This window comes from Periplaneta americana, chromosome 10 (assembly GCF_040183065.1).
Source record: "Periplaneta americana isolate PAMFEO1 chromosome 10, P.americana_PAMFEO1_priV1, whole genome shotgun sequence".
Taxonomy (NCBI): domain Eukaryota; kingdom Metazoa; phylum Arthropoda; class Insecta; order Blattodea; family Blattidae; genus Periplaneta; species Periplaneta americana.
In genome coordinates, this window is record NC_091126.1 from 37,096,180 (window position 1) to 37,109,814 (window position 13,635).

At 35.2% G+C, this 13,635-nt stretch overlaps 1 protein-coding gene across 2 annotated transcripts in view; it reads left to right on the plus strand.

The window, feature by feature from the left end:
* The window catches only part of LOC138707601 (cell adhesion molecule Dscam1-like), a 386,068-nt gene that overhangs the window by 349,384 nt on the left and 23,049 nt on the right, over positions 1-13,635 (plus strand). For both annotated transcript variants that reach the window (XM_069837239.1, XM_069837240.1), the window contains 4 exons: positions 1,436-1,732; positions 3,555-3,824; positions 5,844-6,278; positions 11,970-12,113. In XM_069837239.1, the coding sequence (XP_069693340.1) occupies positions 1,436-1,732; positions 3,555-3,824; positions 5,844-6,278; positions 11,970-12,113 (1,146 nt within the window). The remainder of the gene's footprint in view (positions 1-1,435; positions 1,733-3,554; positions 3,825-5,843; positions 6,279-11,969; positions 12,114-13,635) is intronic.

Here is a 13,635-nt window from a genome sequence, read left to right on the forward strand (position 1 = left end):
ATTGCTCACAAATTTTATGATTGACAACTTCCTGCTTAACACATTACTTTACGCAGATGATCAGATAATCTTAGCAAATTCTGAAGACAACTTACAAAGAGCAATACACACACTATACAAGAGAGCAAAAAATTATAATTTGGAAATCTCTATAAATAAAACCAGAATCATGGCCTTCCAAGGAAAGAATCATGTAAGGTCCAAAATTGCAATCAATAATAATTGTATAGAACAAGTCAACACATTCAACTATCTTGGCTGCAGTCTCTCTTATATAAACTCCAGGGACGTAGATATTAAACTTGCCAAATTTCACCAACTGTTAAGAACAATCAAATCAACTCTATTAAAGAAAGTTCGATCAGAAACAATTTTGAAATTCTATAAAGTTATGGCAGTCCCGGTATTATTATATGGATCAGAGACATGGTCATTAACGAAAGGACAACTTCGAAGAATAGAAGCTGCTGAAATGCGATTGCTAAGACCTCTTGCAGGATATACTCTTTACGACCATAAAAGGAACGCTGACATCCGAACAGAATTGAATATCACCGCCATTATGGATACTATAGAATCTTACCGCAACAACTGGTATGAACATGTATTAAGAATGCCCAACAATAGGTTACCCAAGAGACTATTGACTATACATCTCATGGAAAACGAGACATTGGAAGACCATGGAAGAGATGGAAAGATCAACTTCTTCTGGAAGCGGAACAGGCCAGGAGGCCTAATCCAAGACTTATTGATGATGATGATGATGATGATGATTAGAAATTTATTAGAAATTATACTTACTATCTGCATTTGTTTGACTCTTATTTAATGTAAAACTGCATAATGTAGCAATAATTACTTGTGATATCTTATTTTTATACTGGTTATAAAATGCCTCTTCATTGTTTGTTTCTCAAAAGGCTACTCACTAACTACACACAAATATTATGCACAATTCTTTATGTACCAGTAAGAAGTTTGCGAATGACTTAGGGTCGTATTCATAGACGAGACTTTGGACCAAAGTTAACTTTGGAAAGTAGGCTATAAATTGGCCATTTTCCTATTCACAGTCGACACCTTAACTGAAGTAAACTTCAATTGTGACTTTACTTCGAAGTCGCCAAAAATCTAGACTTTGATTTTTGTTTGTAGACATAAGGAAAATTGCTGATATTTGGAAAATTTGTTCAATTTGCCGAGAATATTGAGAACATCCAGGGGATTGTTAAAGCTTCTCATGTTCCTTAGCATATTATTAGATATAGATAATAAACTCAAATCAAGGTACAGATTTTATAAAAAGACCATATTAGATATCCTCGTCATGTTTCAACATTCATTGATCCTTTCGTCTAATAGTCAATGGACCACGTGATGTTACTTTTCTCCATCATTCCAACATAGTGATTGGTGTTTCAAACTCTTTTAGCCCCTGAACCACCGAGAAGGATAAAAGTGGTTGCCAGTTCGCCAACATCTCTAACAGTAAGCTGGTTAAAGCCGTTGCGTACAAATGGCCAGCTCACGAGTTATGGTGTATATTGGCGGGTGCTCAAAGCAGGTCAGGAGAGGGACTTGATGAAGCGGCATCTTCCACCGACAAACACTCATTACGAAGTTCATGACCTTCACAAAGGTGAAGCTTACGAATTCTGGGTGACCGCATCAACGCGAGTTGGAGAAGGGCAGAGTACACCCGTAGTGTATGCCACCATCAACAACAGAGGTAAAGTTCTTGTAATGCTTATAGACCAGACAGTATTGTAAATTACAAATTTATAAATTACAATAAGAAATTTTAGTTGTTAGGCCTTCCTCAGTTTCAGTGAAAAATAGAAGTGAACAAAATTTCTGACTTTTATTGTGGAATAAAATTGACGTCAATGTCATTGTAGCTAAACTGACGTAGATTTGACATTGGAATGTATCCCCAAAGTGAAGTTAATAGGTACCAGTAATATGATTACCGTAGAAGAGGGTAAAGTCGATCAAAATTGTGCAATTTTTTTTATGATAGTGAGGTTATGCAATGGAGCGAAGTTCCTCAGAAAATAGCATTTTGTCGTCATATCCTTCACTTATGAAGGCACGTTACAAGAATTGAATTGCAATCTATCAAAAACTGTTTTTTTTTTTTTGTTTGACTTGTGATCGAAGTTACCTGCTTAAATAGGGTAAAGTCGATCACCATTGAATTTTTAGTTTAAGATCGATTTTAAAATATTGCGGAGTAATTTCGATCACTGTTTATGTTTTTAAAAAAACAAATTAAGTGTATTACATATATTTTATAGTTATAAGGGGTGTAAAAACTATAATAATCTCCAATATATGCCTATAGCATTATATAGTGTATCTTTTGTTACTGTGATCATACTATTCGATACAATTAGGCCTATAAGTCTCCACTGTACAAACGTGACTATAATTGCCAACTTATAAAACATAAAAACACATTTTAATACTTCACATACCAACAAACAAAGATTTAAGAATTCAACATTTACATTGAAATATCACATTTCAATTATAATCTAAAATGCAATTCAACATTGCTCAGGTTTATATAAGATGTTATTTGAAATCTTCCCCTCCTCATGTCACTTTAGAAACTACGTTGTTCCCATCGTCAGGTACAGAGGGGTGTACAAAATATGTTCCTTTGGCAGTGCTTCTCTTATGCAAGAAATTCACCATAATTTCGTCTTCCTCTTTCCCCACTATCCCATCAATATAAGCTATACTATGACACTTTTCTGTTTATAAGTGTTAGTTGGAGGTATTCCGGTGAACAATTTATTCTTCCTGCTGGTCCTATCTGGTTCGAGTAGGTCGATGGCATGATCGACTTAACCCTACAAATGTACAAGTTTTCTTAAAATAATAAGTTTCAATACTAACATTAACGAACTGCAAAACTATTATTTGAGGAAACAATCTCAACGAAAATTACTTACGTATACTTCCTGTCTCCTTTCACTGCTGACGATAATTTAGAGTTTGTAAGACTTTGTTTTCATTTAAGAAAAAAAGTTGAGAATAACAATTTTCACTTCAACGGTAATTACACTGTGTTCCCATTGTTGGCATGCGCAGGCTTTTTGTTGTCCCTCTCGCTTACATTTGCAATGTCAGACAATGAAGTGAGCATAACAAAATTTTAACAAGTAACTGAAAAATATATAATTTTCAATAAAAATCGCAAATGATCGATTATACACCAACTGATTGACTTTACCCACTTCTACGGTATGATATGGAATAATGTTACATTGAACTATTTAGAAGCACATATCAGCAACATAGATTTATGGCATCACACATCAGACTAACTAGAACTGCGTCACAATTAGGTCTTTTAATACCACATTGAAACCTGTCTTGAGCGGTCCTGAGAAATAGTTATTAACATGAATGGCTGTTAAATTAATGTGAAACTATTTTTTAATGTTAAGTGTACACTTATTATTTATTTATTTAATTTACACAGTTTTAAGTTAATGGTTCTCACGAAAAGAAAGTGTAATTAACACAGATATTCATTCCAGTTGCAGCAGCCATCATCTCGTTTGGAGAAACTATTTCAGTAAGAAGACGGGGTTCTGTCCTGTTGTCATGTCTTGCCGTTGGAATTCCACCCCCAGATAGATCGTGGTATGGAATTGAAGGAAAATCCGTGGTGGGCGACCCATTTCATTTGCAACCTAATGGTTCTCTCTACATATCCGACATACAGCGCCAACATCAAGGGAACTACACCTGCTCTGTAACTAATGCTCATGGCTCAGATGAGATAAGTTACTTCTTACGTGTTTTGGGTAAGTGATTGAAGATTGGGTGTACAAATTTGTATTAAGTGTTTTGTTGGAATATCAGTTGAGAGAAACTACTATTTTTATAATTTACAGGAAAACTGGATTCAAAAATATTTAGAAATGTTTTATGAAACTCGTTGAATTTACTGTTCATATCACTTTGACTATATACTGATTTAGGTTAATAATATCACATGCATAAAATTTCATCCCTCTTCATCTTATACAGTTTCAGTTGCTAGAAATTGGAACTCGCTACCGAGTGATGTAAGGGGTTGTTGGACAATAACTTCATTTAGGTCAAAATTACATAAATTCTTAATTAACAAATTAATTGCTGATTAATATTTATTACATATTATAATGAAACTAACATCTGTCCATTTCTATTATTATCATTAATTTCTCTAAATAGATTTACAAAACCTTTAATGGCAATTACATTAATATTCTCATTATAGAAATATATATATATATATATACGTATATTTTTTTTCTCCCTGTAACATAGTTCTAGTAAGCTTATATTAAAATAATTTTCATCATTTTACTAGCTATCTCAAACCTCAAATTAATTATAATTGATTGAATTAAATTAGCTCATAAATTAAGTTACCGGTACTACTTAACCTTATAGGTTTATCTAAATGTAAATAAATATGTAATCTAGTAGTCGTTAACTTAACTGAAGAATATTGCTGGAGAACCTTTTAAGTGTAATGTAAATATTCGTAATTTAAATATGTATTGTATTGATTAAGGCTGGTTGAGTGGAAGAGAAGCCCTTATGGTCTTAAATCCGCCAGCGAAAATAAAACATTATTATTATTATTATTATTATTATTATTATTATTATTATTATTATTATGATATATGGTTTACATTTTATTAATATTTTAATATAATATTGAATTTCTTCATACAAACATTCCCTTGCGCCATACTATACATTATTTTTACTTGATATTTACTTTTATGATTCCCTATATACATGGGAACGAAACTTAGTATGTGGTTTTTGTGTAAAATGAATCTGTAAATAACTAGAAATTTAAAACTGTTATTATTATTTTTACTGGCATTTTAATTTTTTTTTTAAATAAAGGTGACTAGTTCTTTATCGATTCATTTTATACCAAAAACTCATATTAAGTTTAGTTCCCATATAAATAAACATATAAAAACATAAATAAATAAATGTATATGGAAACATATAAGTGAATATCATTAAGGAATAATGTAAATTGTGATGCAAGGGCCTTTTTATATTAACCGTTACAATATTTGATTAAAATTTTAATAAAATGCAAGCCACTTATCATAGGCAAATGAAATTTTGTACATTTGTCATAATTAACTAGATACATCGTGGCAAAAATTTGGTGAATCTAAAATATTTTAGGAGAAAAATTCGCTCCGGTGCCGCGGATCGAACCCGGGTTCTAGGTTCTATGTACCAAGCGCTCTGACCACTGAGCTATGCCGAATTCAATCCACAGCACCAGATCGAATTCTCCTCCTTCGATGTTTCCCTTTGTGGCCTGACTCCAAGTTAGGCATATATATGTTGACGTGTATCCAATGTCAGACCATACAGTAACTGCGGATTCCCGGCCAACAAGTCACTCAGCTGAGTGCGCTCTTAGTATAATGGCAGTTGACATTGGATACACGTCAACATATATATGCCTAACTTGGAGTCAGGCCATAAAGGGAAACATCGAAGGAGGAGAATTCGATCCGGTGCTGTGGATTGAATTCGACATAGCTCGGTGGTCAGAGTGCTTGGTACGTAGAACCAAGGACCTGGCTTCGATCCCTGGCACTGGAGCGAATTTTTCTCCTAAAATATTAAGTGTCAATATTACAGATAAATTCTGTAGGACAAATTAATACATCTATAATATTGGTGAATCTAGCTTTACAAATGTGGAAGTTATAGTGCACTCTTAAAAATATGGTCTTTGGGGAATTTCAGTATAGCATCCCCTTAAACAGCAGAATTATATTTGTTTCCAACAGTTCCTCCTTCAGCTCCTGTGGTCAGAGTGGCGGCGAGAGGATCAACATGGTTGCAAGTTCAGTGGAGCAATGTCGAAAATGGAGGTAGCGCAGTTCGTGGATTCCTGCTCAACTTCCGCCGTGAAGATGGTGGTGAATGGGAAGAGCGATCATTGCCAAGAGATGCTACATTCCATCGCCTGCATGGTTTATCATGTGGTACGGAATACCAGCTGCAGTTAATGGCTTACAATGCAGTTGGAAGCGGGGCTCCCAGTTTGACACTTACAGCACGTACTGATGGTGCTCACCCTATCAAGCCTTCCCATAGTGAATTCATAGAATCTAACCCAAACAACGTGACCCTTCATCTGAAGACATGGTCGGAGAACGGATGTCCAATAACATCATTCAGCATCGAGTACAGAGAGACTGTGCAGGAGGATTGGTTAACAGGTAAGAAAAAGTAATGATTAAGGAGCGGATTCCTATGTAATTAAATATTCTTGTTGCGTGTGATAAAACACAATTAACAAAGTTAAAAATTCCGAACATGAAGTTTCAAGTTTAAAACCCGAATTTTATTTCACATAAAAACACATATTTTCACAAAAAAATTATGTAAATACATATTTTCAGGAAATCCATTATAAACACATAACTATTTGAGTTTTTTTTACTTAAATAATTTTTTTACAAGAACTTTTAAATATTTTAAAACTAAATCAATTATATCACTCAGAAGTACGTTATCTTTTTTAAGAATTCTTGGTTGCTTCGTGTTTCTAAGTGCTGTGTGGTGTATCCGTGATCCATTTTTGTAATAGTATCGCCTCAAGTTCTGAGAACTGCTAGGCAGCATTTCAGTGTTATTATCAGAGAATAAATTAACATGGACAAGGAGGAGAGATCTTGCAACACATAATTAGGAATGTTTATTGCTGCTGAAGATGATTTCATTCCATGCTTTGTTTCTGAAACACAACAAAGAGCTCGGGTATGAACATTATTTAATTTAAACAAATCTCTCGCCTCTCGCTCATGTCCATCAAGTAAGGCAATATGTCTTGTTGTGATTCTCTGTTATCGGGCTTCGGCAATCGATATCCTTCAAGATATACTGAAAGATGGTTGTTTAAAAAAGATTCGGCTTTCCTATTAGCAAATCTAAGCTTTTTGTGTGACACCATAAAAATTAAACTAGACTCACTACCAGGTTCAGAAGCACAAGTACTAAGGGACACATTCCAGAATGTGTTTGGGAAAAAGAGTGCTCAAGTTGCTCAAGTATTGGAGGGTGTGCCTTTAGGTGAAATTGACGGTGCTTGTGTTTGTGACATTCCTCTCTTTAAATATGCACGTCTGACGTCCTGTGATGTGGAAAGATCGTTTTCACAGTATAAGTCGTTGTTCAGAGATAATCGGCATGCATTTGTGATGGAGAATTTGGAGATGACCTTTGTTGTTCACTGCAATTCTCGGCCAACTACTAGCACTCAAGTGTGGTTCGTGAGTACCTAGTAACATTTTTTTTTTTTTCCAGGCTAAGTAAGGTACTTTTGTCATATTTAAAAGAAATATTTCTTTTATCTTTAGAAAATATTTTCATACTTTTTAGCACATAAAAAATAAATATATTTAAATTTTTTAGCACATAAAAATCCGCTCCCTAGTAATGATGATCATTCCAGACGGTTGTTCTGCTTCCAAGTTTGCGAATTTCAACCTGGCTGACAATAGGCGAAAATTCCTTACCATAATTTTTTCGGAAGAAGTGAGTGAGTGAGTGAGTAGCTTCCCTTTAAAGGGGATTCTCACACTTAAGAAATTAGGTAACTATAAGTTACAGGAAACTTATTCTTTTAATACGCGTATAAGAACCAAAGGTCCCCAATTTCACTTGTGTTGTATCTTTCGGTTTTCGGACACCTCTGAACTGATAATTTGATAACTCAGTGATACGACAGAGAACAGGCGAGGAAGTTCCTTCTTCCTCCTTACATTTCCTCCATTTCGATTTCTCACTAAGACTTATTTACGTGTAGATAGTTCCTTAAGGTATTATGACCTCTCAGTAAGCTAGTTAATGCCTTTGTTCGAACTCTATTCAAAGATAGGCTAGACACGAGCAAACAATAAAATTCTATCACCTTGTGGGCATGAAGCTGAGTTTTGGTTATCCCAGGGATTCCCAAACTCTTTGAGACTGCACGACCCTTCATGTGAACACCATTTTTCATGCAGAAATGCAATTGTTGGTATTTTTTTTAATAAAATAGTACCGGTAATTTAAATTACCAGCTTGTTTTCTTTTAAATGTAAAAATAGAAAATTAGAAAAAAATAGTTGAACTGAGGAATTAAGAAGAAATAATCAAATGAGCATATTTTTATTGTACATCAATTCATGTGCACATTTTGTTCATAATGCGAAACATTTGGTTGTATCAGCGGCGGATTTTCAGAGGAGGCAAGGGAGGCTATGTCTCCCCTAATATTTTACCAGAACACAATATATTAATATTAATTCCAGCTGAATTAAGATCACAGACAAGTTATAGCAAATGACGAACATTTTTTTCCTTTTATATTAATTTTACTGTTCACTATGGCATCAAGTGGACCACATCCAGTTGGTGATGCCCACTCGCTATACTGTAGCTAATACAAATAATTCGTACTGAAAAATAACAGATAGCGCTGTAACCTGTATAGTCGACATCTAGCAGCCTGCAGTGTCTATGCAAGAGCAGGAGAGAGGAGACAGCTACATCACTCTGCTCCCCGGTAACCATGACAACAGCAGTTCAACCAATAAGATAGCTGGTTAGCGGAATGTTTCAACTTAACTAGAACACGCGAGAGGAGCCGCTTTGGAGACGTCCTACCCACCGCTGACAACTGTACCGCTAAAGATACCTAATTCATATCAGGAGCACTACTTAAATGAATGGTTTGCGGGTGTAATAATTTAATAAAGATACAGTGTTGTAAACATAATAGACATTTAATATGTATTAATATTGGTAAATAGTTCCATAAAACATTCAATCATCACCACGTGAATCAGCAGGCTGTTTTTAGATCTGTAGCTATAATATATAGCTAGATATAATAACGGATATTTGAATATAACTCTAATAGTATTGTAATATATTAACAGTATGTTATTTATTTTTATTTATTTTCCCCATAAAATCATATAGACTCCTAAATACGAGATTAAAAATCCTAAAAAAAAAAAAAAAAAAAGTTCCTGAAACATAGATTGGAAAACCTAATTTTAGTTTCTTAAAACCTTTTTAAATTCTGCACTTGATAATTAGGAACGTTACAGGCCTTATATTTTTAATACATTAATGCAAACTCTCATCAATCACGTCTTGGCCTCCTCAACTTTCAAACCCACTATCCGCCACTGGGTCGTATATTTTAAGATTTCAGTATCACTTGTTCACTAACATTTAAAAATGAGACATATTCGTACATGAAAAAATGTTATAGAAGACGGCCATTTCAGGCAAACTGGGAATTTCAATGAAAAAGTCATTTTCAGAAATAATTATTTGTTTATTATTAGTGTAAGAAATAGATAAGGCTCTAAATTTAAATATTCTAATATTTAATTTCTGAAGGAAAATATTTTATAAGTTTTATGGGCATTGAATCTAAGTAGTCTTGGCTAGGTAATAGGTACATTTTACTTCTGTAAAGTTTGCAAAACTTACTCATAGAGAGATCAGCTGTTTAATGTATAGGCGTATTCTGAATCTCACCGGACCTGTGGACGTCAATGACGTCATGCTGCAGCGAAATAGGAACAAAACTGCTGGAAGGTTCAATGGCTAACATGGCGGCTGTACAAGTTGTTGTCTGTGCTATGCTAGCAAGATTTTGCGAAATTTCCGTACTGCCATCTGATTCAAAGAAAAGAGAGCATAAACAATTTATTTCTTACCTGAAAGACTAGATTTGCATAATATATACGTCACTGTGTACATTAACAGAAAACCACAATTCCAAGTCACACAGAGATTGTGTGCACTCGATGTGGGTCTCTGGCGTTTAGTCAGCCCACGCGAGTTATGTGGATATAAAGGGAAAAGTTGAGACGGTGTCGGGTGGAGTTCCTGGGTAGCTCAGTTGGTAAGAGCGCTGGTACGTTCAACCAGAGGTCCCAGGATTGATACCCGGCCCAGGAACAATTTTTCCTTGTAATTATTCAAATCTGCTTTACAGGGAGCTTTACCTGAAAGACTAGATTTGCATAATATATACGTCACTGTGTACATTAACAGAAAACCACAATTCCAAGTCACACAGAAATTGTGTGCACTCGATGTGGGTCTCTGGCGTTTCGTGAGCTCACGTGAGTTGTGTGGATATGAAGGGAAAAGTTGAGACGGTGTCGGGTGGAGTTCCTGGGTAGCTCAGTTGGTAAGAGCGCTGGTACGTTCAACCAGAGGTCCCAGGATTGATACCCGGCCCAGGAACAATTTTTCCTTGTAATTATTCAAATCTGCTTTACAGGGAGCTTTACCTGAAAGACTAGATTTGCATAATATATACGTCACTGTGTACATTAACAGAAAACCACAATTCCAAGTCACACAGAGATTGTGTGCACTCGATGTGGGTTTCTGGCGTTTCGTCAGCCCACGCGAGTTGTGTGGATATAAAGGGAAAAGTTGAGATGGTGTAGGGTGGAGTTCCCAGGTAGCTCAGTTGGTAAGAGCGCTGGTACGTTCAACCAGAAGTCCCGGGATCGATACCTGGCCCCGGAACAATTTTTCCTTGAAATTATTCAAATCTGCTTTACAGGGAGCTTTAACTGAAAGACTAGATTTGCATAATTTATTTCTTGAACCAGTAGTAATAACTGGTCCTTTGACATGTTCGCTCATAAGCCATTAACACATTTTTTTTACGTAGTGCTCATGGGCGGAGTTATAGGGGGGCACTGCCCCCCCCCCAAACTTATCTGGCCTCTTTTTTTTTTTTTATTCTATTGAATTCAAAAGATCTTTTTGCTTTTGTTTATGATTAAGTTTATGTGCTTAAATTGATGAATTAATGTCTTCAGATCATGTGTCTGGACTATAATACTGTATTTATTTTAAATTTCTGAATGTATAAGAATTCCTATACCTCATTTGAGGAATGGAAGCACTGTAATTTTTCTTTCGTAACAGCCTGTACTAATGTGTTAGAAGTCTGCAGGTATTCAGGCCGCCACTTGGAGATATATGAATAACATACTGGACAACAATGCAGAAAAAAGAAAAGTGATCCTAGTATAATTTGTAAACTTAAAGATGAGATTAAATAAAATAATTAGAATTTACATTTCATGTGATATCTTCGGAAGGTAAGCTTCATATAAATAAGTTTCTGTTAACACTGTTACATAGTTTTATTGATGTACGCATGTGTTTCTGTACGAGAGAGAAAAAGAGGGAGATTGTTTTAGGTTATGTCCTATTATAATTTGTAGTAGACCTGCAGTTCAAGCCCTATACAACTCGGTTCGAAACATCGCCGAAATTGTTGAGATCACAATCACCGAAACGATTTTCTCGAACCTCTTTCTAAGCTGCTCCTATCTCTTCTAATTTTTCCTCAGTTAGAATGCTTGATTTTCTAGTTTCTTTATTTTTAACATGGATCCAGTCTTTTAAATGTTTTCTAGTGATCTACATATCGTCGATTTATTGGGAACTTGTATGCCGGGAAATTTCTGTATGAACGCAAGCTGACATTCCACAGTATATGACTTTCTTCTTGCATAGTTTAACACAATAAACACTCGTTACTCCCTAGTGTATAATATAGTGAATGAAACTGCACACAGTAAGAATGAACGAGGCTGAGTAATACGCACTGTTTACAGCTAGGCACCTGCAAGACTAATCTTGCTATGAGAAACAGAGGAGGCCACCAATTGGTGAGTGCTATCTTCCAGCTAACTAATGCTTTCTGAGTAACGCTGAGACTTCGAGTTGCGTCGTACGTGAGAAACCCATTAAAATTAGCAGACTGTGACCAGAAACAAGAGATATGTCGTGTTATAATTGCAATTTTTTTATCTGATAAAAACATTCAGAGCAAAGAAAGCTTTATAGTCGTGTTATACATGTTATATTTTCAGTTGGTAACAACGTTCAGAACAAAGATAGCTTCACAATTACTGGACTGTGGCCAGGAACAAGATACATGCTTCGTGTGACAGCTACCAACAGTGCTGGGATGTCAGTGGCAGAATATACTTTAGCTACACTGCCTACTATAGGAGGTAGGTTAGAAATTCAGCAGCCCCATAGTAGGCTAAAGAAAGCGTTGTTGGCATTGAACTACATTTTCTGTTATGTAGTGTTTGATAAGTTTTCTCACCATCAATTTTTCTTCATGTATTTGATGCATTTCTTGAAGGAAATTGACGCTAGTAATTAGTAATTAATTATTTAAAGCTGTTTGGAGACAATAGATAAATTAGACTCGCAGGCAGGAAAGACTAACATACTTAGAGGAGTCTTGCTTCACAGATATTTTATCCAAGTAAAGTGCCACAGAATCTCTCTGGTATCAAAATCTGACTTCGTTTTATTGACGATATTTCACGTTCTTTTAGTTGAGATGGTTCTAGCACAGTCTAGTATATACAGTAACGAAGCTCAATACATAATAAATATGCATCCACAGATAGTTGCTAACCGCTAGGATTGCTACTATTGCCTCATTACAGATAATGCGAAATAGTATCTGCACAGTCTATTGTTCCCAGCACCCTCAAAACTCAACCTTCGTTACTGTATACACTAGACTGTGGTTCTAGCTTGGAATTTCGTTTTTATATTGCTACAATGTTGTCAAGTTTACATCACCATGTCTATCCTCAGTGGATTTTGAGGATTTCTTACTTCAACTGCATTATTAATTAAGTCAGTACTGGTGTCTGATATGTGGTGACAATTTTTTTCAGGATCCTTTCATTTCCATGTTATAATTTCGCCAATTTTCAGATATCACCCCTTTGAAAAACAACCAATCTTGCTAATTAACATATTCTTCGGTACCGGTAACCTACATTGTAGGCAATGTTGAATTTGAGATGTTAGCGAGCTCTAGTGACACAAGGGTAATTCTTTACAGACCATAGCACCACTATGTTATGTTATAATTACATATAATTTTCTTATTTGGCATCTCTTGGCATTCAGCCGATCATCTGGATCACTTCTGAACAGTGTATAAAGTATAATGTATTTCTTTTTAAAGTTTCTCTTCTATTTGCAATTATTGATTGTTTAAATATTTTTAACTCTCTGTTAAATTAACGTTATATAGTAAGGTAATGTACATCCTTTGACACGGAAATTGGTCGTTGCTCAGAGACTATGTCCCACCTTGGGATAGCTAGGGAATCATCATGTTTGCTGTTTACACGTGTGCATTTTACATCAAGAGATTCGAAGCCCAGTCTTCATAATAAGAAAAAAGAGCTCTGTCACCAAGCCATAAAGGCTTCGTAAGAAATGTGTCGTTTTGTGACATATAGATACGTCACTGCTATAACTTTTCTTCTTCCTCAGACCTCGATGCTTAATATTTCCCGTGTGAATCTCGCGTTAACTCGACAAATTAGACAAATTCACACTATAGGAGAGCGACCATTTTTCATGTAAAAGGGCGTACATATTCATATTTGATAGATTGATTGCTATTTGTTATATATAAAAGCAACTCTATGCCCCCCTAAGTGTCTTCATAGCATGTGAAGTGGCTACATTTACTTTTTTATATCCATGTTAATTTTG